Here is a 25,508-nt window from a genome sequence, read left to right on the forward strand (position 1 = left end):
CAAATCTCCAATTTCCATTTCTGGGCGCTCAAGACCTTATGTCTAAGATACAATGTTCGAAGATTATGTGAAAAATATTTGAGATGTGAGGTATTGAAGACTATATAGGGCCTTTCTTAGAGTATGACAATATTTTCTCCTGAGATAGCACGCGGAGTGAAGAAAAAAAAAAAAAAAAAATTGAAGGAGAAGAAGATATGCAGTTTGTCCTTTTATTGTACGTAGCCTTGGGATGAAAATCTTGCGTCAGGGTATCGTCATATAACTACGCAAAACACTTTAAAACCTGACCACGGACGGACCACTAGCTGGTGGCATTCATATAATGAGGTCATCCTTGCAGCTCTAACTTTCAGATTAACTGGTAACTAACCGCCTAGTTACCTAAACTCAGTTAGATAATTAAGCTTTGCGGCGGCTACTAAACCTTAAAACGACAGGCAATGGGTTCTCAGAGGAAGATCAGGTAGTGAGCTCTTTTTGAGTACACTACTTTAGCTTTGATGGGCAATATCTGCAATCCACACACCCTGGATTCAGAAACCAGCCTGTTTTGAACGTGCATGTATCTCCTCCCAGAGGGGTTTATGTGGCTCCTGATGAGCAAATAATAGTTAGATGTACCTGACGAATTAAGGGAGCTCCTTCAAAGTAGTCTTGGAAGCTGTTGGCATGGGCACCTATCATGGTGACATCGACCAACTGCGGGCTTGGGTTATCCAGTGGTATATACTGCTTGACAGCTAAACTAAGCGTTTCTTCTTGACTGGTAGCCGTTGCATGGGGGTATTCCCTTATATGTTGGCAGGGCACGACATGCTCAACGACCCGGAAGCAGCTGGCCATCTTATTATATACCTAGGTAACCAGGCAGAGGTGCCTTGAGCTTTGTTGCCTTCTAATCTAGCCCTCCTGGTAGCCTCCCTATCCAGCCATAGGGTATAACTCGAGAAAATAACATGTCGTGATTCTGATCGATTGTGACAAATATATTCGTCGTCTCTTTCAGCCCCAGAGTCGAACAAAGGTGGGCGGCTTAACTACAAGGGCATCCATGGATCGGCCACTTGTTACCAATGGGTCAAAGTTCCATGGCACACCCCTAATCAGCAGTGCAAAGGGACTGCATATTCTTCTTCTTCTTCTTCTTCTTCTTCTTCTTCTTCTTTTTTGGTTGGGTATCTGACCCTCAGGGTAAATAAACTCTTGTACCTGATGGCAAGTCGCAGGATATATATAAATCCTTCGAGAAAACGCGAGCTGGGAAGACGAGTTCATCCTTTGCCCGGAAAGTGTACTGTACATAGCGGACATCTATTCTGTATCTACATAGCTGTACCTGGGTTGGGCTGCTGGCCCGGAGTGACCGTATCGTGAAGGATCCAACCCTAGACCTCCGCATTAACTGTTTTGTCCTTCTTGAGGGCTCGAAGTCTGTTTTTCTCCTCGAGCACAGCATAGGCTTGTTTCTCTTTCTCCGCCTTTGAAAGGGGCGTGCTGATATACTTGTTGACTTCAACGGTGCCCTAGTAAAAATGTGTCAGGAATGAAAACCCAAAATGTGAAAGGGCCATGGTTAGATACTTACCGTAATAAGAGCCCACAGGAAGGGGACCTGGATAACCTCGCTGCTAACAATAGCCTCCCCGATCTTTCCATCCTCCGCGGCTTTCCTCTCAGCCTCCTCCTTGGCCCTTTTAGATTTGATCCAGACATTTCCAAGGAAGAATACGGCCACTAGACTGATTGCCATAATAGGAATAATTGAAATAAATGCCCACATCACGGCATTCTTCGCCAGGTTGCGCACATAGTTTTGGATATCCGGGGGCAATTTGTCAATTGCCTCCAGGCTTTGACCCGTATTATGTAGGTCCAGGCCTCCCTTACCACTGCCTGGTCGGAAGATCTCGGCCATCTTGTTGTTAAACACACTGCCCATAATGGTCAACGCAAGTGTTCCGCCAAAAGGCAAGCTGAACCTCATGATGGACATGGCAGGGGCAATCCTATCGGGCCAGATTCCAGCCACATGTAGTGTGGCCGGCATAAATCGCATTCCTGTTCCAGCACCAGCAACAGCCATCATTCCGCTGACGACAGGAATGTTTCGAGTTGTGGTTGCCCAGGTCAGGAGGGCGATTCCAACTGTTTCGATCACAGTGCCCGCACTTAGAGGAACGAATGTTTGTGCCGGCCAGACATTGCAGGTGAACATGGCAAAGTAAGCGCCAACTATTACTCAGGGTTAGTTGCAGTTGTTTATAGAAGTAGAACTGTTATGCGGATAACTTACATCCAATACCCGGGATATAGTAGAGTAACTGGAGGCCAGAGCGTCCAGCTTCGTAACCCTCAACAAGAGTGAAGTAGATAGAGATGAAGTAGAAAACAGAAAACATGGCTTTAGGGGTTTGAAATATTAGCATCAAATATGTTAGAGATTCTATAGCGTCGGCTAGTGGACTTACCAGCACCAGTTGCAAATTCAATAATGGCCAAGACAATAGTATCCCTATTCTTGATGATGTCCGAGGGTATCATAGGTGTCTGTTGGGGAAGCAGACGGCCAAATACACGCTCGGGTTCAAGCAGGTACTCATAAAGAAAGAAGAAAACAAAAAGAATCGATCCAATAACCAGTGGAGTAAGGACAGCTGCATGGGTCCATGGGTATGTAACGCCACCCCAAGCAGTACCAAGAATAATCAGGCCAACGCCAAAGACAAATAGAAAAGTGCCGCCGATATCAATAGTAGCCAGGCCAGGTAAGAAGCTGCTGCGTCGAGATCCTTTGGTGAAATGGCTTCCTTGTACCAACTCATTGCGTAGCAGAAAGTATATAATGAAATGTGCAAAAAATGCAACCTTGGTAGGCAGTTTAGTTCATACTCCTCCGAAACTGGGCTGGGGAACTCACTGGTATAGTCAAAACAAAACAGTATCTCCAGTTAGACTAGTAATTCCGTGGTCAGCAAGCAAATACCCTCAGATGATCAAAAATCTCCTTACATTCGTTAGATATCTATTCTATTATTAGCTTCAACAATATCAACAATATTAAGGACACAAAATCCAGGAGATAAACTTACCCACCGATAATAGGCCCCACACTGTAGGAAATTCCAGCAACGAACTGGAAGATGGTACTGTTTTTTGCGTTGTCTTTCAGACTGACTTTATCGGCCAGTATTATCTGAATCAAATTTGTGATACCCGACGCGCTTGTTCCTTGCAATGCCCTACCTAGCAAGAGGACACCCCACGATGGAGCAACAGCGCATAAAACGCTGCCGATGAGCATAAGAAACATTGCTAGTTGCAGAACGAAATGGCGGCCAAAGACATCGGATAGTTGGCCAAAGGCAGGAATGAACGCCGTTGAAGTAAGGGTAAATGCCGTGACAATCCAGTTGAGTTGATCCAACTTGTCTATATGAGGTTAGAAGAAGCTTCTGAAAAATCAGTGAAGTTGAAAGGGATCATACTAAAGTGAGATGCAATGAAAGGCAACGCGGCAGCGACAATGGTCAAGTCCACGGATGCTAGGAAGTACGGGAGCAATAAGCCCGCAATCAACTTCCGTCGGTAAACACGGGCGTCATGTTTCTCCTTTTTACACAACTCACATGGCCCCAACGCCTGTATTTGAGATCGCTGGTTTAAATCGGCTAACTCGAGGGAGGCGTCTGCCTGCTGGGGTTCAAGAGACCCGGCTTCCGGGTGAATGTAAGTCTGCTTTGATGTGTTCAATAATAATGGTGAGGCTGAAGTTTGGCTTTGGCTTCCCAAACGATGTGAACACAACTTCTTCTCCTTGTGTTTCTCTGAATTAACGGCTGGCTCAGAACCAGGCTGGTTTTCTTCGCGGCGCTTCTTGATTGCCTTATATATAAGCATTTTGTGTACCGAATTGTGGAAGGGAATGAAATGAAACGGGGAGTTATGGCCAATCCTATATGAATTGCACAGAGGAGTAATCTTGTTGATATCGTGGTGGGAGGACGAAAGGTGCGTTCCAGAGGAAAAGGCATAGGTCTATATATCATGGCCCGACAGGCTCGATACGAGCCAATATCCATAACGAGATAGCTCCATCAAATTCCCTTGAAGGTCCTAAAAAAGCTTGGTGCGCAGGTGTGGATACGAGTATCCTTGTATGTACAGCCACTGGCCGCAGACAGGTCACAACCAACCGTTTGGGTGACGACCGTACCCTTCATCTGCAAGGCGAAACAATGTGGTACCCATGAGCCATCGCAAGCAGACATACTCGCCTTGTGGGTTTGTCTTGCTAAGGTGAGCCATCTTAGGAAGTAGGCAGTCAATAGCACGGTCAGCTGGGATTAACGTGTTGGTACTTCGTTGGTAAAATGAGGCATCAGGCAGAAACATTACTGTCACAGCTAAGAGAGCCATGGGGCCCATCTAGCTAGTTGCTTCTCTATTTTTGAAACATAATATCAAGAGAAGCTTGCTGTTGAAGTTGAAACCCCGAGTGGTCGCAACTCCTACCAAAAACGGTAAAGGGTTTATATCTGCACAGCCCAGACAGAAGAGCAGCGTGCTGACTAATTCACAATGAAACTAACTTCTTCTGGCAATCACTGCGAAGTCAGCAGGAAGCTCGGACCATGTGCCAGGGGCAAAGCTGATTTAAGCTTTTTCGCTAGCCTAAAACGGGAAAACACTCGTATTGGGGCTGCAGCTGAGCCTCATTTAGGGCAACAAGAAAACGAGATAGGCGAGAATAGAGAGCACCTTCGCTCAAGAAGGGGGGTGGGGGGGAGATCTCGAGAATCAAATGGTTACTCCCCAATAAGCAACAGTTCAATGAATTAATGATAAATGAAGTAAAAGTATGTATAATATATAATAGATATATATATTTCGTGCCCCACATTATATATAAGTAGGGGAGTCGAGGCTAAATTAAGTGGCCTCGAAGGCACCAGGCTAACTCCAAAATCCTCATGTAATCGCTGAGAGGTATTTCCAGACAAATAAAACACAGAAAAAAAAAGTATCTAATCCAAAATCAGAGGGAAAAGAACCCACAAAGCGACAAGAGAGTATATGTAATATAGACAAAAAGAAGCAGAAACAGGGCACGAAATGTCGTTCAAACACGAAACTCTATCAACGTATTCGTGTGAAGACTTTTATGCAGCAAATTGGTATCATTGCAGGGCATTAGCGGTAGCACTTTGAAGAGCGCTGGTTAGGTCGACGTGGAACATAGGGCGGTTCATGCTGTTCACAACAGCACCTCGAGAGCCGCTGACTTTCTCAATTTCCTTGTGGTAAACGCCATCCTTGCATATCTCCACCTGTTCGGTGGGTGCTTGCGAGGCTGGCGTGATGGTTCCAATCTCTTCGTCATGGATCCTACTGGTGTGCTTGGGGTCCAATTCAAGTGAGCCAGTGGAGCTGTTGGATCCATCGATGCTGGCAACGCTGAAGACTGGTTTCCAGCGTGGAGCTGCGATCTCAGCTCCTGCAGGGGATGTGGGGTAACCGAAACCAGCAGCAGCAAGAGCACGTTTAGTCCATCTGTTGTTGACGTGGGCAAAGTGCCACTGGACAACATCTGGGGCGGCATGTCGGTCGAGCTGCTCTCTAACATCGACCAAGTTCTGTACAGAGGTGACATCGACATTGTTAACTGAGGAGAAGTCCATTATGACAGCTTTGAGGGTTGGCAGATCGGCAGTTGAAGCCTCGGTCTCGCCGCGCTTGGGTCCAGGGTTATTCCATGGTCTGTCACCCATACGCTCATATGCATTCTGGTTAGTGCGACGAGTCTTGGCCAAGATATGAGCGACGAAATCATCAAGATAACCGTTGGAATTAGGGTAATTGAATCCTTCAGAGAACTTGTAAATGAAGATACCAGGCAAAGCATGTTCAACCTGAACATCGGGGTTAGAACCATCGCGGTGGCTGAGAGGAAGGAAGATGTTGCGACTGCTTGATCCTCCAGGGATACCCGAGTTGTCATCAAAAGTGCCATACTTTCCGTCGTTATCCAGGACATGGTCGCCGAGGACGGAGTTGACCTTGACACGTCCAAGGAATTCACCCTTCGCCTTAACAAGACGGAACAGGAGAATAGCCAAGGAGAAAGCAACGGTAGCATAGATACCATTCTCGATGGTGGAGAAAACAGAAACGAAGACACCAAGAAGGAAGACAATAACCTCAAGCGGAGAGACTTTCCAGAACTGGTAGACAACGTTTGGAGGAGTAATTAGATCGCCAACAGCGTGGATGATAACGGCGGAGAGGGAGGAGTTGGGGATATAGAAGAAAACGGCTGGGAGGGCATAAATAGCTAGGAGAACAACCATAGCAGTGAAAACACCGCCAAACGGAGTTCTAATTCCAGCCTTAGAGGCAATAGCAGTACGGGAGAAAGAACCAGTAGCCGGGTATCCTCCGAGGAATGGACCAAGCATATTACTGGCACCAATGGCGACGAGTTCTTGGGAGGGGTTAATGGTGTAGTTATTAATACGACCGAAGGACTTGGAGATAGCAATGTGCTCAAGCAACAAGACAATGACGGAAGCTGGGATTTCACCAGAGAATGTGCTCAGAACGCGTGAGTTAAGGACAGGGACACCAGCATTTTGGAAGCCTATCAGTCATGTTAGTATTATAATAGCTTTGAACATCTCCGTCCTAATTGTTACTTACCTCGTGGAACAACGCCCAAGATCTTGAAAATTGGCTTCATTCGGTGGTTTCGGTTAACCAAGAAGCTGACGAAGGTGTAGAGAAGGATGACGAAGACTGCGCGCAGCGTAGAAGCAAAGAAGTAGACCTTCGCCTTAGAAGGATGACGCTTGGCCATGTAGGCGCACCCCGATCGAATAAAGTAAAGGAGGAAAAGGGCAGTGAGTCCCATAGCAGCGTCGATCTTAGCACTCGGCAAATGCTTGAGAGAACCAATGATGACTTCATAGGTAGTGCCTCGGGTGTTGAAGCCACTAAGCCCGAGCAGGGATGGTACTTGGCCAGAAGCAATGCTAAGAGCGGACCCAGTCATGAAAGCAGAGATGGCCGTGAGTGGAATGAAGTCAACGATCCAGCCGCACCGGATCAAACCAATAAAGGCAATGATACCACCAGCGACAATACCAATGGCGGACGCAACGACCTCTGGGGGAACATCGGGATGTTCAACCTTTGCCTTGTCGATGATATGGCCAACCAGGGTCGAGACAACGGCAACAGGCTATATAGTTCGTCAGTTTCCGACTAGAAAAAACATATCATGCCTGGATATACATACACCAATAGCGATATCCTTGGAAGTAGCAAAGAGCCAGTAGAGCAAGGGACCCATGAAGGAGGAATACAGGCCAAACTGTACAGGAAGCTGAGCGAGTTTAGCATAGGCCATACCCTGAGGAACGACGACGACACCGACAGTCAAGCCTATGGTCGTTTATTAGCGATGCATAGACATTGATAGGGATCCTTATTTGAGCACTTACCGGCAACAAGATCACCGACCAACCATTGGAGGTTATATCTGCTGATCCAGTTAAGGAACGGAAACAGACTGGTCAGGTACCTGACCACATCCTCGCCGCTGGGAGTGAGCTCGCGGAAGTACTCCATCGTCGTCGGGTCCTGGTCGAAGTACATCTCTGCCGACTGCACAGAGAAGGTCGACTCTCCCCGGGTCACGGGGTCTGTGGGAGCAGGGTATTCGTCCTTGAGGCCAAGGACCTTCTTGAGGCCGGCACCCAACTTCTGCATCTTCGTCTGGTTCTCGGGAGACTCGGAAGACGCCATTGTGTGAAGCAACTATTGATCGGTGAAACAAGATGTTATACTAAACAGAAGCTGGACCTGCAGCTAGATGTATTTATCCTGCTACCTCGTTTTCCCCGGAGTGGTTTCTTGAGAGGATAGGAAGAGCCAAAGCGGTTAACGTTCCGAAGGAGAGCGTCTCAATGCAAGGACGATATTGAATGCTCTGGTTTCGTGAAAGGCGAGGAGGTAGAGCTACCGGGCTCAATGATCAACAGGATCTTCTTGGAAAGGCGAGAGGTCTAGCGAGTACCCATTATCAGTCTGATACAAGATGCTATTCCAACAACTGAAAATGGCCCTGGGGAAGGCAGGCACTGTTCCTCTGGTCGAATCCCTTTGGAAGGACTGCAACCCACCAGCTCGCTAATGAAGGAAGAGAAGAAGAGGTGTGAGAATGGAAAAGGAGAAAGAAAGGGGGGGAGAAGGGAGCCTAGAGGAGGATCGAGACAGTGGAGGACTGGACCATATTTATGAACTTCCTGCTACGGCCTTTCGACCTGAGAAGTGAATTTAAGTTATAGATCGATAAGAACGAGGTTTTCCTGGCGGAGCATGTACCTCCTGCGACTGGCGGGAAGTCACGCAATCAATGGGAAACGGGCCAGACAGGACAGTGCAAGGGAGTGGAGAACCATGGGCCACGGAAACCCAGGGAGACAGTCCACAGTTTCCGCCTTTGACCGTACAGCGAAACATGGTCGAAGGCTTCCAGGCGAGGGCGTCAGGGAGAAGAAAGTGTCGCCGCAGCCATCAGGATGGTGGATCACACAGCTGCACCTGTTGTTTCCCTCAAACTGCAAAAATAGGAAGAATGAGACTAAGTGGAGGAGGGGGGGGTCACTAAGCATCTGCAAAAATCTATTACTAGTACATGCCGTCCTAGGCCGGAGGGATAGGCAACAAGCTTAATTTCCAGCCATAACCGCTACAAGGATGGATGGATACAGGGAGACTGTCTCTTACCAAAAAGGACTGGAGCAGTCGCAGGGTGGTGAAGCTGAAGAAAGAAGAAAATAAAAATGGAAAGCAGAGGCAGCAAAAAAGCAAAAATCTGAACACGAAGGTAGTTTGCCTGTCCTTCCAACGGTTCTGGGGGTGAGAAATCGATGCCTGGAGAGTCTGGAGGCTGATCGCAACCAAGCATTTTCATAACGTTCGATGTTCCCCCTAAAAAGAGCTTGATATCGCCCAGATATAGGCGCCGAGTGGGCAGTTCGTCTCGTCGACGCCCACAAGGCAGTGAGAGCTAAGAAATGCTACTCGATATCAAGCCTCTGGTCGATATCTTGTTCAAACGAAGATTATCAGCCAGTGTTGTACGCCAAGGAAGGTTAAGTCAACGCAGCTTATAGGATGAACTCAAGCTCTCCCAAGGCGCCAGAGGATGGCATCATACCGGATTCGACAAGCTTCTTTTGCTGTTCTACGTGTGGCAGGGCCTGCGAGCCTCTTTTCCCTTCCTTCTCCAACCCCCGTGTATCCAAAGTATATATATACGGCCTGTTTTGAGTCAAGCAAGGCCCGAGAGGCGAATCTCTCCCATGGCCCCGATCCAGTCAGTCAGTCCTCTTCAAGGGGAGGAGACCAGTGATGCTGGTGAGGGATCCACTCAATACGATGAGGATAACTATACGATCAGACCTCCCAGTGGTATGGGCGGTCTGCAGAAATGGAGAGAGAAAGATGCCAAAGAAGAAAGGGCAAAAGAAAAGAAACATCTCAGGCGAGAGAGATGGGGTTTGACAGCCACTTTCCCCGACCCCGTACGAGCTCATCCGCCAGCTATTACGACATCGTACAGATGATGCGTGAGGTCGCTAACCTTCGTGCTGGTCACGTAGCAACGGGGGTGTCTGGATGGATGGATGGATGGATGGATACTCCGTACATGGACAGCAGATATAATAATACTGGCTTCGATCAGCTCAGAGCAACTTGTCGAGAATTTCCTGACACACATGACTAATTTTCAGCTCTCCGGAGAAAGTATGCGGACAACTTACTGCTACAGTGCGGTTCGACAAATATAGCGATGTTTCGCAACCTTGTGGCAACCTCGTGTATGGGATGGGCTGAAATGATACTCCAAGACAACAACAACAACTCAGACAGGGCAGATCTCAACAGGGGGTTTCGAGATAAGAATTTGCAGGGCTTAGAAAGGAGTCCTTGGCGCGGTTATGGGGGGGACTGCTCCGTATTCCTATTTTTTCCCTCTCGGGGGGCCCATATTGCTTTTTGCTTTTATGCAGACAAGTGATAACTAATATATGGAGAATCCTGGAGCAAGCAGGGGTCTTGCAACGAGGCTAATGCGCTAAGCTGTCTGGCTGTCGTACTAGCGGTTAGAAAGGTTGCAAGAAAAAGGCCAGGGAGAGGCAGATCAGGGTCGACCCGGCCGTTTCACGATACGCCAACATTTCCCTTCCCTAGCGGACCGAAACACCACCATCACGTTGCACTTTACACGGTATATACGGCCACATCGGCCAGCAGTCGGCATCAACGAGCGGGTTATCATGTGACCTGGATTCCCTGGAGACCGAGGATGGAGAGAGGAGGAGGAAGAAGAAGAAGCAGAAGAAGAAAAGATGACGACGAAGCGAGCAAACGGAGCTGGCGGGCTGCAGAACCTGGCTTTAGTTATTGCCCTGGTCACCTTTCTCGCCAAAAAGGGAGGCGTTTGTGCTTTAGTTAACTTGCTGTGTCAACATTCTTGTCATCTCTCTGCTGACACCCACACCAATCGAGAATCAAGCGGCGCCGCCGCCACAGTCTCACACGACGAATTGGTTAAGCATATCCAAGCCATCCTGCTGCTGCTTAAAGCTACACAGTCAAAGGGAGTGAGTGCCTCGCCGGTTCTGCGCAGGCCTAAGCCTGGGCTGGCAGTCGGCAGTTGGCATGTTGGGCAGGAGAAAGGCATCCTGCTCGGTCACCAGGCCGCGTTTTGCGCTGTCTGGAATTAATTGCCAGAGTTGCCATTACTTAACTCACGAAAAGTTGTCTGATCGGGGTTCCCTGTCTGATCAGCTCGGCGGTCATTGACTGACCATAGCTTGACCGGTCATCCTCTGGCCCGGACAGTTCGTTCGCTAGTTATTGAAAGGGAACGGTTCCATCCAAAAATTATTCAGCCAGCATATATTTTGCACGGCTGATGGCCGAGATAAGAGGAACAAGAAACGTGATCTCCACAACACGAACCCCTACCCCGGCGTTTGGTACTCTTTCGCCCATGGCAGACAGGGATTTTCTACAAGGGAGGTTCTGTCACAAATGCCGTATCGTATCTTCCCGTTTTGAAACAACTGCCGACATATCTGTACAGAGTGACATGCTGTCAACACCACCCTCGTTCGACTCAAGAAAACACGAAAGAATACTCAACACGAGTAACTACCTTGGCAACACTCAGGGATCAAAGACAAGATTTTTTTGGATAGATGGAAATGTCCACCCCTGGCCCCTTGACCGGTTATCATCGACGCCCAGGATTGATTGAAAGCATAAAATGCTTGAATTCCCTCTTGTACAACAAGGAAATGCAGCATTCAGGCCCGAATATTGATGCACTGCGCAACGGTGTCGCACTCAAGGCCGTCCGATAGTGGCCGCCTACGGAGTACTGAGAACGGTATAACCGGGTTGCCTTGGGGGAGTTCATAGAAATCATCTTGTTGGCCAGCGTCCTTGAAGAAGATCTGGTTCAATCATGGTTCATCATCGGTTCATCGCTCTCCCATCAGCGGAACGTGAATCTCACCCTCCTTTTCTCCACATCATCAGCCCTTCAAATGCCTGTCTGGAACGTAGGCTCATGGAGAACCCTTCATCAAGAGAAGATCCCTCTCCCTCTTCTTGGGTGATATTCAGATATCGGGACCCATTTCACATTTTTTCAACAGGAGTCATCGGATAGAACGGAGTAACTAGGTTGTTTGACAATTCATCTCTCGGGAAAATACAGCTGCGGCTACAGCATGACTTGGAATCAATTCTTGGATCAAAGGCATCCATGGCCATCTCGGCACTCTATAGTCGTGCATTGATGCACACTTCTGCTGTATCGTGATTCATATGGTCCCACCAAATATCTTCGTATCGCCATGCGACATCGCTATCCCAGTATTGATTGCTAAACCAAGCCCTGGCTTGCCACTCACAGGGCCTTGAGGCGCCTTCCAGATCCCTAAGAAAGTGATCCCCAAGTACGGAGTACCAAGCCCGAAATCTATAGACCAAAGAGTGTATGTGCTATAGAGGGGGCGGGGGCACAGGATAAGGGCATGGTGAACCCCTATATCAGGTTGCCACTACCTAAATATCTGCTGGTGCCTGCTCGAAAGTGTCACAGAAGATGGAAACTACCCTGACCGCATGGAGTCAGAATAGGCTCATGCGGATAACAACGCCGTGATTTAGAATCATCCTGCGTAACTGACATGCAGCAGTCGAACTCGCTGGACGATAATAATAGGGAAAGAAGCTATCGATAAATGTTCCGGAACAGTTAACTGAGGCGGTGATCACCCAACAGCAGATAAAATAATGAATAATGGACCAAGGAGTCGGTTGAAACGAGATGTAAAACGCCGCGGTGGGAATGGTTCGAACACTCGTATAATCCGGGCCACGGTCGTCCCGAATACGTCTTGCAACCCTGGCGCCAGTTTAATACTCTGCACGAGAAAAAATAGTCTATGTTTGGGCCAACCAGCCCTAATCGAAATCTATCTTTACACCTTAAATCGTGACCAGAGGAGCGACATTGCAGCAACGATAAAAGGGGGCAGACAAGTGGTACGAAACAATGTTCTAGACAACCAAAAATGCATCCAGTAGCGCTGTAACACCGCCGCAGTGCAATAAGTTACCTCGACATCAAAGGGAAATTGACTAATTTTATTCGACCTTGCAGCTATAATGTCCGGCAAATATCTGGTCTCGCCAGGCACCCCATCCCTCTCTCAACGTGCGATGATAACTTGTTCTAGAATTTTGCACACCGGAAGCTCTCTTTGCTTTTTCTCTTCTAATCTGGATACTCCGTCGCAAGCAGAGCCAGTCTGACAAGGCACGATCTGCGCCCGGCCAAGCGAATGTCTTTCTGACACAGGTGGACCAGATCCCATGAGTGGGCTTCTTCCAGCTATATATGTATTAGCCTAACTTAATAATATCTCCCATGCAACGCTGATATTATTATTACTTGAGTATATCAGGCCCGACGGCCCTGATATGCCTGGAACACGGAGAGACTATTCTAGGATACATGGGCTGAGACCGAGGCCCGGACGGACAACTGGATGAGACGGGAGGAAGCGGATGCGAACACGTCCTGTTCGTTCATCCTCCTGTACTGCGCTTGACTGTAAAGCAAGTCATCATATCCTCGCATCACACCAGGCGTGTCTACTTTCTTGAAGAAGAAGAATAACCTGCTTGTATGCGCGATGAATGTTGCACTGAGGGCTGCAACTGAGGGCTGCAATCTGTTGTCTCAGCCTAATATGGCATGCTTTTTTCCTGGCCCCCCCCCTGGATATCTCATATCTCACCAACATCGCATTTATGATTGTTTCTCTGTCATATTGAGCAAACAATTTCATGCATTTCGCCCTGCCCCCGTGCAATTTACTAGCCGTCCAGACAGCTAAACTTCGTCGTCTGCTGATTCTTCGCTAAATGGTTTAACAAAAAAAAAAAAACAAAATCGATTCCTGGCGACAGTCATGAAGTGTTCGCTTGATAGTGCAATATTTACTCGTGAATTTTCCGAGAATGAATGAGGCATCAAAAGCATCGATCTGGTCCTCGTATTACATATTTTTGCATTATTTACTTTTTCTGCTTTCGGTTGTTGCCTCGAAGATTGGACGTTAGAAGTCCTTTTTTTTTTTTCAAGAAGGATGTTGTGCTGGACGTGCAGCTTGTGCGCTTGCATGTAAAAAGAAGGTCGATGCAATATTCCGGCTTACGTTGAGGCCATATTTGCAATGGCAATGTGAACAGATCACAGAAGAAAAAGGAGGTGCCGCCATGTGCCCTGCTCTATAACAAAACAAAAAAATATCGGTGAACTGATATTCGTTGTGCAGCATATTTGTTTGTTGTGTGTTTGGACGGTTTGCGCTTCGCCCGAGCAGTCGATCTCCTTGCGGTCTTCCAACGCCCGCAGAGGTCGGGCCTATCGTATTGATAAACGAGCAATGCGTGCCACCCGTCCATGCCTACCATAGCCCTTTCTGGGCAGATCTACTTACTTACGACAGCAAAGCCGCCGACCGCCATGTCCTTCTCTGCTGTTTAGTGGCGGGCTGCCCAGAGAAGAGCAGCATCGACTATCTCCGGGATGGCTTCGGAACTCCTGCTCCTCGGGGCGTTTTGCGTCCTCCGGCCGTCATTATCATTATTCTTCCCCATGCCCTGCTTGCTCTCTCCCCCGGAGTTAAGACAACTTCCATCGCCCACGATATATGATCGCCGGCTCGCTGTGGAAGCCCAAGCAACTGCCACGGGCAAACCTAAATCTGCCGAAAACTCTATTGCTCTGCCGGTACTGTTAACTAAGGTACGGGAATAGTTACGAGAGTATTAACCAGGCGGCCGCGCTGAGATATGGAAAAGACGTACGTAATGAGCTCTTGTTCCTTCAGACAGGGGGGTGCGGCTGACCCCCCTGACAGCAACGATAGCAACGATAGCAACGCCCTTCTGATTACAGTTGTACCTCTGTAACTACGGAGTACGGAGTATTTATATCTACGTTTGATGCCCCTCCAGCAGGTAACTAGTTGTCGAGAGGGATGTCACACGGCCCAGTCAGTTACCTGCTGAGAGCAAGACATCTCGCAGGTCTTCCGAGGGCGAGGGTGACGCCAGCCATCTCGGAGCACTGTACGGAGTACTTCTCTGCTTCCTGCGACTCCTTCCATCGGTCGTCTTGTTGCCAGCAGGCTCACCTTGCTTTTTCTTCCACTAAACCCAATCTTGGTTTTGGAGGAGATGTGCAACATCTCTTGGACAGAGAGGATTCCTTTTGCTGGGCCGACTCTATTTCAATAATACGGGCCTATATTTAGTGTTTTCCTCGGGGAAAACCACCCGCCTATCAAAGAGTCGCACCAGCTTGCGTTGTTATGCAGAATTCACGTGCTGGATGGAATCGCTGCATTCATTTCTCTGGGGAAAGAAGAAGAAAGTCGCACAGTTGCTTTTTGACTGATAACTATGTGGCTTGTGGGCTTGCTGCTCAAAGGGCCACACGGAAGACACAACACAGCTTGGAAGCTCGAAAGTTGCTCGCGAAGAAGAAACGACTTCCCATCCCCTTGGCACAGGAACTGTCACTTCCCCCTTTCAACTATCTTTTTTTTTTTTTTGGACTTTTGCCATAGGCTAATGCCGCGCGCTGCCAAAATAATGTATCTTGTTCGGAGAAGCTTCATCTTGGCCTCGATAAGCGACCTTGGCTGTTTCTTTCCCCAGAGAACAACTAACTCGAGGCCGTCTTGGAAATGTCGGTGGACGAGTCAGGCTTGTCTTGTCGAAGCAAGCCACAGGGAGGGCGTCAGCTATCGCTTTCTTGGATGAGCTTGTCTCTCTCTCTCTCTCTCTTTCTAGACGCCAGGAGCATTCTGCCTTCTGGATATTTAACACCAGCTACGGAGTACACTGTAAAGCCAGTGGGACTGACCTCGTCTCCTGCCCTGTTTATCTGCACCTACAGTCAATATACTGATGTATACCAATACAGCCTTTAACGTATATAGACTGGGGGGGAAGAAGGTGCCGTGGTTCCTATTGGCCGCAGCGTCCCATCCATCTCCGAAGAGGTTTGTGGACTACCTGGCGCATCCCAAAATTATATCTGATCGACCTCGCCCGCGTGATAAACAGTCCCAGAGCTCAAATACCATCGCAAGCACCGACAGCTCTTTACTCGATGAGGTTCGTACTAGACGATCGTCATGGTGGTAGGATATTTTCCCGTCTGCTGTTATTCCTGATGATGTCGCATGGCATGAGGACGAGAAACGGACTGGCAGCGTCTTGGAATCATCCCCTGCCCTGCTTCATACCCCACGAATTAGACAACCATGTTTAGAATGCCGCCCGACCCTTGGCCTAAACCCTGATATTGACTTAGGCATCTCTGGTGCCGCCATATGTTCCTTGGCCCTGAGTTTGTTTTGATTGTTTTCGTTGCTTCTTTGTCTTGACAAGACAACCCACCCGCTCACGACTACAGAGGCACTGCCGCCCGGGCAGGACACAGGCACATATCGAAGAACTCCACAGTCCTCGTCACCCAAATATCCCACGGGTTAAGATACCCCCATAGCCTTTTGAATGACGATCAAGCAACGTGCATGAGAAAATCCCGGTCTCTCATTCCCATAGGCCCAAAATGACGTGAACGCACTAGGTGTGTATATTGCAGGTGCCATTATTATGAATGACCCAACTTGCCCATGGAAGCGGACATCCGGAAGCTAAGAAGCGAAACACGAGCAAGAAGGTAGGCAGAATTTATTATTACAACAATATAATAATGTTCTGACTACCTTACCCCCTTCTACCCCACAAGTATATGTTGTTTTCCGGATATGTTCCCGCCTGGGTATATAGCTATCACTACCGCAAGTAGCGAATTTTGCAAACTCAACGTCCGCCACAACCTCCACGAGAATCTCCATGAGACTCGTAGCTCTGTCCTCCTCGCAGACGTAGTGATGTGCGCCTTGCGAATGGATACCTACACGGTAAGGCTGTCGGTGTGTAGTTGTGATCTCGACGGCGTGGCCTGATCAGTTTCCAATCTTAGCACGACTGGTGTTGGCGAGGAAAAGCATCAACACTTGATCCAGAAACAGCAGGTGGACGAGCAGGACCCTATGGTCCCGGTAATTCGTGTTCAAACCATTTGCTGACCCGATCGAACGGCGAGAGACTCTCCGTTTAATCTATACCTTTGAGATGACCTGTCCAACAACCAGGGAACTATGGCCTCATATTTGAGAAGAAATAAATTCCTGGGCGCTCATCAATATCCTATTCCATCAACGCTGGTTCAGCCAGCTTCCGTGGTTGTTTATGTATCGGGACTATCATCGGAAACTTGCTCCCTTCATCTTCCACTTGCGATTTCTAATCGCATTCCCCTCAAATCCCACCGGCAGATAGGAATATCAACTGCCTGCTCCTCACTGAGGCATTCCCCCTATGCTGCTTTTTGGCCAAGGGTAGATAGGTCTTGGGTCACCAAACCTATCTATCCGTGTCCCTGCTCGAAACGTTAAGATCCAGGAGGCGTATTCCCTTCCGAGCAGTCAGTAACAATAGTGTTCTGTTCTATTGTGCTTATACCAACCAGACGGGGTGATTCTTCTCTAGTTTAGAGTCTGCGTTAACACGCATATCTACTTTAGGCTATCTAGCGTCCGTTACCATTCCTGTAAGGGTCAAACATTAGCATAACCAGCTCACTAGAGTCTTTTCTACAATGAACTATATGATAGTGCCATACTCCGTACGCTGAGATTGGTTAGATAGGTCGTAGAGGGATTAATCACCAAAGAATTATATGTATAGAGTACGCACTTAAGACAATAATTAACACCAATCGAGCAACTAAGGAAGTAGACGGCAACACATATGTGCTGTTCAGATTGGGCATAACATACCACCTATCTTCTATCTTCTCCCCGCTACAAATATTGTAGAAAAGTAGTTCACACTATGCTTAGAGAGACACAAGAGCATCAGTGACAGACGAAAGACGAAAGACGAAAGACGAAAGACAGGATCGGTAGTAAAATCATGAAGAAAAAATGGATTCGTTCTATTTCGAGCACACAAACAGAACAAGAATAATAAAAGCACAAAGCAAAAGGGGTTGAATTAGACTTCGATGAGGACGTGAAAGCAACGAAATAGAAAATGGATCAGGGAAGTCGTCGCAAGAAACATAGAAGAGGAAGAGAAATAGGAAGTAAAAAAAAAATAATTCGCCGATCGAATGCATGAAATTATAAGTTTCCCGACCACCGACCACATTTGATATCTCTTTTTTTGTTTCTCAGTTCGTTATCATTCAACGCATCATCGCACACTCCACCATCACACCTCATGGCACCACCAAGCATGGGCATCGCCTGAAATTTCATTTGTTCTGCTTACTGGGATGCGCACTGCATTCTCTCCGCACCAGGCGGTATGCCGTCTTCTTCATCGTCGTCTCCTCTGGCCGCTCCTTGGGCTCTGGCCTGGCCGCCGTTGCTGTCGACATTCTCCAAGGCAAAGTCTTCTACCATGCTGTCTGGTGGTGGCATTTCCTGGGTCATACGTGGTGGTAGAACTTTCTCGAGTAGCTCGAGGTTCTGTAGCTGGTCCTTCTCTGGGAACTGGACGTTAAATTGGATATAGAGGTTTCCGAAGTCATGATGGCGGTAAGACGGCATTCCTTGGCCGGAAATCACTTTGATTTGACCTGTTGACAGGAACAAAACAGGTTAGTATTAGATGTCAGGAAGGAATATATTATAATGGGAACGGGACATACCTGGTGTAATTGGCTCGCCTGGAGCAATGGTCACACTGAGCCATCGTTCATCGAGATGTTCAATGTTAATAGTACCACCAGCCAATGCAGTGAGAAGGTCAATATTAGCCTGGTAGAACAGGTCATCATCCTTGCGCTGGAATCGGGGGTGTGGCTTCTGTTCAATTTCGAATTGAACATCTCCGGGCAAGGCATCTGGCATTTGGTCACCTTCTCCACGGAAGTCGATCTTGTGGCCGGTCTTGACACCTCTGTCAACGTGTACATGTAGGACCTTTCGCTCGAGGACAGTCTTCTTTCCGAGACAGCGCTTGCAGCGGTCGCGGTCCCGGATAGTTTCACCTTCACCACCACATTCCTGGCAAACAGTTTGGAAGCGCTGGATCATAGGGCCCATTTGGCGCATCATGGTACGCATACCGGTTCCGTTGCAGGGTCCGCAAGTTTTGACGGCGCCCTCCTTACCACCGCGTCCATCACACTGGGAGCAGATAGCGGACTTCTGAAGAGCGAGTTTGCTGACTTTTCCACGGTAGATATCTTCGAGGCTGACTTTGTGAACATGGTGAATTGTGCGCGCCTTCTTGGGTCCGGTTTCACGCATTCCGCCGCCAAACATACCGCCGAAAGCGCCGCCGCCGCCGCCGAAGAATTGGGCAAAGAGGTCTTCGGCATTCATGCCGCCGCCACCTCCTCCTTGTTCAAGGCCTTCTTCACCGTACTGGTCATAGAGGGCACGTTTTTGGGGATCTGAAAGGATTTCATAGGCGTGGGAGAGATCCTTGAACTTTTCCGCGGCATCAGGGTTGTGCGCATTTTTATCTAACCAGGTCTGTTAGCGCCAACATAAGCCCGGCGAAAGAGGATAGATACATACCTGGGTGATGCTTCAAGGCGCCTTTCTTGTAGGCGGTCTTGAGCTCTGCTTCTGTGGCTGTTGGAGCAACCTAGAGAGGTCAGTTTTGCTTCTTCTTGATTAAACATTATTGTTGGCATATGGTGGCATACCCCTAGGGTGTCATAATATTTGGTTTCTTTCACCATATTGACTCGCTGAAGAGTCTACTGAGATGGAGAAAGACGGAAAAGATAATAAATATGTGGACTTGAGAGGGGTAGTTGAATTCCTACGCGGTAGGCTAGGAGCGAGGCTGCTGCTTCTCTAGGGGGTCTGATGATGGGAGTTGTGATGAAGGGAGGCAACCAGACCAGCAAGGAGGTTGTGTGATGACTCTGGAAGTAAAACCCAGGAGTTGAAGGGTCGAAAAGGAGGAAGGGCGAGGGTGGAAGGTATATTAAACCGATGGATTTATTGACGCCGACGCTGAAGATGATGAACGGCGGCAGGGAAAAAAAAGTCAGAGAGGATGCGAGGCCCGCGGTGGGTCAAGTGTTCCGTTGGTAACTACCAGTTCAGCCACAGTACTTTTTTCAAGATTGGAAGAGACTGCAGTAAAGAATATCTCGGGAAATACAGGGGATGAAGAAACGCTTTTTTTTGGGATAGGCTCGTCGAAGTTGTCTCTCCCGTGAGTGCAGGTGTCGCAGCTATATTCTTGTTAGCAATGTCGGGAGAAGAGGAGGGAGTGCGCCGAAATATGATGATCAAGTAGCTTACCGTACCATACCCAACGCCCCTGCTAGGCATGTGGCGTTGCGGTTCTGGAGGCTTCCACGGCTCTCCAGCGCTTTCTCTGCGCTTCCACTACCTGACTCAGCAGCGCCGAAAGCGACCAGGCCGAAGCAGCACTTGAAAGCCGCCGCGAATTGAGGCTTGAGAGAGATCCGGAGGACGACAGAGATGAAGAAAAGGAAGAAGAAAACAAAGTGAGGTTCAGATTTGCCAAAAGAAGAAGAAAAAGAAGCAAAAGTCACACGCGCTTAGGTAAGATGAAATAGGCTTGGCGTTTTCCCGAATGGGAAGGGGGAGGGGGGTTGGCAGAATCTGTGTATACAAGCAAGGCAAGATTCTACAGTAGAGACACCAGACGCTTTTAGGGGGGGGGAGTGGATAGCTGCCCCTGAGGTGCGTGCAGAGCAGAGGGAGAAGTTGGGGGCGTATTATATGGTTGGAGGCTCGCAGAGTTCACATTTATTTTAGCCAGGCCATGGTTACTCCGTATGTACAAACTAATAATAACACCTTACTTAATATTTAGTCTCTTAAGCAGCAGTTAGTCGATGTATCTCCTCAAAGTAGAACTTCAGATCATCCGGCTTGACAAAGGGTGTAACTCCTGTGGGTAACCATTAGTACCAGTGACGGTGGAAACGAGAGGGCGGCTATGAGCAGTACGTACCGTGTCCCAGATTGGCAATCCAACCTTGCTTCCCGCCTCCGAAACCCTTCACCATCTCCTCCACAACAGCCGTTATCCCTTCCCTTGTACCATACAGGCATCCCGGGTCCGCATTGCCCTGGAGAACCACTCGTCCATTCGCAACCGCTCGTGCCTTGGCGGCATCATGCTGCCAATCCAGCCCCACGACATTATATCCAGACTCACACAGTTCGTCCAGCGCATACCAGGCTCCCTTTGCAAAAACAGTCATGGGCACAACTTCCAGGCCCATCTCTTGCAGCCTTTTGGGCAGATTGGCAGAGACATATCGTAGGTATGGCAGCGAAAACTCAGCAAAGGACCGTGGACTAAGTTCTCCAGCCCACGAGTCAAATACTTGAATCATTTGTGCTCCAGCCTTGACCTGCTGCGCGAGATGCTCGACACACACTTCCGAGATCTTCTGCAGCAATTTCTTCGATGCATCGGGATATTTGTATATCCATGTCTTGATGGCTGCAAACATCTTGCTTCCGCCTCCTTCAACCATGTAGCATAACAGCGTCCATGGGGCACCGACAAATCCGATAAGGGGCACCCGGCCTTCCAGCTTCTGCCTTGTAAGAGTAATAGCCTTATAAACGTAGTCCAATTCCGTCGTCACATCAACCGTTCGGTTCAGGACCTGTGTGTACTGCTCGTCCTCAGGTGTCCGTAGCGGAGATGGGAATGAAGGACCCTTCTTATCAATCATCTCGACTTCCATGCCCATTGCTTGGGGGATGACGAGGATATCAGAGAAGATGATGGCAGCATCAATGAGCCCTGCATAGCGCTCAATGGGCTGCAGGGTCAATGTTGATGCAACTTCTGGTGAGCGGCAGCACTCGAAGAAATCTCTGTCTCCTTTGGCCTCATGATATTCGGGTAGGTAACGGCCAGCTAAGGGAGAACGTTAGAGCTGGTTAGATATGTAGACTCCTGTTAGAATTGTAGATAGTTCGCACCCTGTCTCATAATCCATATGGGCGGCCGCTCGACGGTCTGGCCTACAGAGGGGTAAGCGGTTGTTCTGTGGGGTCAATGGCGGGGTAGTGGTGTATTTTATGGCTTACCTCTAGCCGCCCGGAGTAGAAGATCGTTCTTCAAAGGTGCGAATTGGTTGGACATGGCTGGTTGATCGCATGAACAATGTGCTGGAGTTGGGATGTTGAAGGGAGGAAGTTGAAAAATATCCCCAAAGTCAAGTCAATATTAAGTTAAGCTACAAAGTTGTCCGGGAATGACGGAACATTTCCCGCGCATTAAGACCAACCCACATGCAAAATGACTTCAGCTGTAGAAAGGGTATCAAATGTCATTGATCAAAATCTATCAGCTATGCTATATATCCAATGGCTACTTTTCTTCTTCCTCACCCCGCACACTTTTGCGGAGGTTTCCCGTATGATACAGTGACTCCCGCAGGTGCTTCAACTGCTTCTGTCTCTCCTTTTCATCTCCGGGAAGATCAAGACTGAAAGATGAACAGGCGTTTATTTTACTTAAAGCGGAAGGGTGAGACTCCTCCCACCTAAGGCCTCCAGAATCTACAGTGGCTGTAAACTGCTGTAAAGGCATGCCTGGTGACGTACTACTGGATCTTTGCTGAGTGGTTGATCCTGGTTCATGGACATGATCGGACGATACTACGATAGTACCCTTATCATTCAGGTTAGTGATATCGAGGGCATTTCCTGATGCATTAATCGATGGAAGTGGCTCTAGAGTGTTATCAGATTTGACGCTGAATGAGAGTATTTCTTGCGATCTGGATATATGTCAGTGCAAGGACAATCGTTTTGTATAGATAGAGTGTTTAAACTCACCCTTCAATGGAAACAAGAATGGCTCCCTTAGCAAGCTGGTATAAATCGGTATCGCCCTCAAAGGATACTGCCCGAATACCGGTTACCGCAATACCCGCTGGGCTGCTCTGGCTTGTCAGCTGTAATGGTATTCTCTGCAGTATGCTGCCCTCTCGCCAGTTCCAGACAATGATATAGGAATCTCCCCCGCCAGAAACCAGTAATTCTGGAGACCAAGAGGGGATGCACAGTTTGCTAATGAAGGATGTGTGGCCCTGGCAATAGCCGTGGATGATATGCGCTTGTGGCAGTCCTCTTGAGACACGAATGTGCTCATCGCGATCCGCGGATAGAATATAGCTCCGTGACTCGGCTGGGAATGATACAAATGCCAGGTCGGTCAACATGGACACATGACCAAGCAGTAGCTTAAGTTCGAATGATGGCCCGACTTTCTCACGCTTGACGGCTGGCGAGCGCAGTTGTTGCTGCAGAGAATATAGGTTTTTCTTTGTGTGGACTGTGAGGGGGTTGGCGGAGGGCTTAAATGCTTTTAGCTCTTCTGCTGGGGCAGGGGTTTTTACAGCGGCGGATGGTTTGGCGTTTTCATCAGGGAGGAGAGGAAGAGAGTAGACATCTCCGAACTTGTCACCGCAGAGAATCACGGAGTCGTTCTGCGCCAGTGCAAGTGCGCAGGGTCGTTTGGGCATGCCTCTGCAGTAGAAGTTAGATTTGGTGATGTGTATGCAAAAATGTAGAGAAAACGCTGACTGACCGTTCGCTTTGCTGTTTCAATGTTCCATCAATGCCTATTGCAAATACCCGTAGACACTTGTCTTCGGCAGTAACTGCGATGACATGTTCACCTGATGGAGTACATAGAAGCAGCGGTATGGTAGTCCATGTAGTGGAGGACTTTTGAGCGTTGGTATCATCCTTGGCTGCGCTTGAGGTAGGTGAGAGCTTGCGTTTCTTTTCTGGCGGCGGTGTCCCCGCGTGGTCCGGGGTGGACTCGGCTTTCGCTAACGGCTGGTTTTCTCCAGGCAGGGAGTTTTGATCAGCGGCCGGAGCAGGCCAAACATCCAATTGGGCACCATCCTGGGCGTCGAATGTATAGAGATTCGGTCCGGCTGCGGTGACGAAGATGTCACGCTGAGCCCGCTGCAGCTGTGCTATCCGCTGTATTGGCTGGCGAAGAGCCATCCCGGAGGCGCTTACCTGTTGAAACAAACAGGTCAATCGCAGCGAGGAGTGTCTAAAACAGATAGTTAGTGGACGAATACCTGGGTGTATCTTCAATGGACCAGCAGCACTAACTTACTTGTTTGTATATAAGTTGATGCCTTTCTTAATTATTATTCGGCTTCTTCGTCGTCTTTTTTACTTCTAGATTTAAGGTTAACTAACTCGTTATGCACACCACGTGACCCACTAGCGAGCCACAAGAAGAAAAAAACCACAAAAAGCGAAAATAGTCAAAAAGCGAAAGAGAAGAAACATCGCAAAACCACAACCAACAACAACATCGACAACGAAGCCATTTGCCCTTAAATATCCTCTCTTCAATTATCATAAGAAGACATGGGGGGCAAATCCGAAGCCAAGGCCGCTTATTTTGATAAGCTCAAGGGCCTTCTCGATGAGTATCAGTCAATCTTCATCGTCAACGTCGACAATGTCAGCTCGCAGCAGATGCACGAGATCCGTCTTGCTCTGCGAGGACAGGGCGTCGTTTTGATGGGAAAGAACACCATGGTAAGGCTGCCACGGCCGATGCGACGAATTGACGAGGCAGGAGTACTAATTAGGAGCAGGTCCGTCGAGCTTTGAAGGGCTTCATTAGCGAAAACCCAGAGTATGAACGCCTGTTGCCATTTGTCAAGGGTAAGACCAATCGATGGGTATATTATATATATATATCAGAAAGATTTTTACTAACTGGATGTAGGCAACGTCGGCTTCATCTTCACGAACGGCGACTTGAAGGAGATCCGTGAAAAGATCATTTCTAATCGAGTTGCTGCTCCTGCTCGTGCTGGTGCCATTGCCCCTGTCGACGTGTATATTCCCGCCGGCAACACTGGCATGGAACCCGGCAAGACCTCTTTCTTCCAGGCTCTCGGTGTTCCCACCAAGATTGCCCGTGGAACCATTGAAATCACGACTGAGCTGCGTCTTGTTGAGGCCAAGACCAAGGTCGGTCCATCTGAGGCTACGCTGCTGAACATGTTGAACATCTCTCCCTTCACGTATGGTATGACTGTCGCTCAGATCTACGACGCCGGGCAGACTTTTGATTCGAGCGTGCTGGATATTGAGGAGGACCACTTGCTCAGCGTGTTCCAGAGCGCAGTTAACAACATTGCCTGTGTCTCTTTGGCCGCCAACTTCCCTACCATGCCCAGTGTTATCCACTCTCTTATCAACGCTTATAAGAAGTGTGTTGCCATTGGTATTGAGACAGAGTACAGCTGGGAGTCCATTGAGGAGCTTAAGGACCGCATTGCCAACCCTGACGCCTATGTCAGCACTGGTCCTGCTGTGACCGAGTCCAAGGAAGACAAGCCCAAGGAGGAGGCCAAGGTCGAGGAGGAAGAGGAAGAGAGTGACGAGGGTGGTGAGTATTCAATTATTCTCCTTTTTTTTTTTTCGTTTCTATGGGTAAAGGGGGATATGCTAACCAAACTGCCACAACAAACAGGATTCGGTGACTTGTTCGGTTAAACTGCTGTGTAGATAATCTCCATCTATCAACCACTAGCCTGAATGCACCAAAGCGCAAGCTTCTCGCTTCTCCCAGCACTAGCTATCCGCTCAAAGTCTCTAACCTCATTTTTTTTCCCTATATTTTATTATTTCTTTTTTTTAACCCATCTAGCTACTTGGCCGAATTCCCTTTAAGCTGCCGAACCCTAACTAGCGTCCCGCTTCCGCAGCCCCCTTCAATCAAACGGTAAGCCTGTCCATCTTTCTCTTTTTACTCTT

General features: G+C 48.5%; 7 protein-coding genes across 7 annotated transcripts; 2 read left to right on the forward strand and 5 right to left on the reverse strand.

Moving 5' to 3' along the window:
- Positions 1-1,102: 1,102 nt before the first annotated feature.
- On the reverse strand, positions 1,103-3,900 carry TRV_00875 (MFS multidrug transporter, putative; the record flags this gene model as incomplete). The annotated part of the gene is made up of 9 exons (XM_003024908.1): positions 1,103-1,182; positions 1,213-1,297; positions 1,407-1,526; positions 1,589-2,235; positions 2,297-2,446; positions 2,472-2,776; positions 2,893-2,919; positions 3,093-3,432; positions 3,489-3,900. The coding sequence occupies 9 exons, from the start codon at positions 3,898-3,900 to the stop codon at positions 1,103-1,105; spliced, it is 2,166 nt and encodes a 721-aa protein (XP_003024954.1).
- A 1,280-nt stretch (positions 3,901-5,180) lies between these two features.
- On the reverse strand, positions 5,181-7,806 carry TRV_00876 (uncharacterized protein; the record flags this gene model as incomplete). The annotated part of the gene is made up of 4 exons (XM_003024909.1): positions 5,181-6,640; positions 6,700-7,240; positions 7,298-7,443; positions 7,503-7,806. 4 exons carry the CDS (start codon positions 7,804-7,806, stop codon positions 5,181-5,183), a joined length of 2,451 nt encoding a protein of 816 aa, XP_003024955.1.
- Positions 7,807-9,080: 1,274 nt separating this feature from the next.
- On the forward strand, positions 9,081-9,632 carry TRV_00877 (uncharacterized protein; the record flags this gene model as incomplete). The annotated part of the gene is made up of 2 exons (XM_003024910.1): positions 9,081-9,143; positions 9,180-9,632. 2 exons carry the CDS (start codon positions 9,081-9,083, stop codon positions 9,630-9,632), a joined length of 516 nt encoding a protein of 171 aa, XP_003024956.1.
- An 8,376-nt stretch (positions 9,633-18,008) lies between these two features.
- On the reverse strand, positions 18,009-19,438 carry TRV_00878 (uncharacterized protein; the record flags this gene model as incomplete). The annotated part of the gene is made up of 4 exons (XM_003024911.1): positions 18,009-18,322; positions 18,395-19,216; positions 19,272-19,341; positions 19,403-19,438. The coding sequence occupies 4 exons, from the start codon at positions 19,436-19,438 to the stop codon at positions 18,009-18,011; spliced, it is 1,242 nt and encodes a 413-aa protein (XP_003024957.1).
- A 1,119-nt stretch (positions 19,439-20,557) lies between these two features.
- Positions 20,558-21,846, reverse strand: TRV_00879 (uncharacterized protein; the record flags this gene model as incomplete). Its single annotated transcript, XM_003024912.1, has 3 exons — positions 20,558-20,631; positions 20,695-21,618; positions 21,792-21,846. 3 exons carry the CDS (start codon positions 21,844-21,846, stop codon positions 20,558-20,560), a joined length of 1,053 nt encoding a protein of 350 aa, XP_003024958.1.
- A 228-nt stretch (positions 21,847-22,074) lies between these two features.
- Positions 22,075-23,726, reverse strand: TRV_00880 (tRNA methyltransferase, putative; the record flags this gene model as incomplete). Its single annotated transcript, XM_003024913.1, has 3 exons — positions 22,075-22,486; positions 22,545-23,237; positions 23,299-23,726. The coding sequence occupies 3 exons, from the start codon at positions 23,724-23,726 to the stop codon at positions 22,075-22,077; spliced, it is 1,533 nt and encodes a 510-aa protein (XP_003024959.1).
- Positions 23,727-24,104: 378 nt separating this feature from the next.
- On the forward strand, positions 24,105-25,247 carry TRV_00881 (uncharacterized protein; the record flags this gene model as incomplete). Its single annotated transcript, XM_003024914.1, has 3 exons — positions 24,105-24,278; positions 24,332-24,407; positions 24,472-25,247. 3 exons carry the CDS (start codon positions 24,105-24,107, stop codon positions 25,245-25,247), a joined length of 1,026 nt encoding a protein of 341 aa, XP_003024960.1.
- Between the last annotated feature and the right edge of the window lie 261 nt (positions 25,248-25,508).

Source organism: Trichophyton verrucosum (genome assembly GCF_000151505.1).
Source record: "Trichophyton verrucosum HKI 0517 chromosome Unknown contig00084_1.f1.exp, whole genome shotgun sequence".
In the NCBI taxonomy this organism is placed as follows: Eukaryota; Fungi; Ascomycota; class Eurotiomycetes; order Onygenales; family Arthrodermataceae; genus Trichophyton; species Trichophyton verrucosum.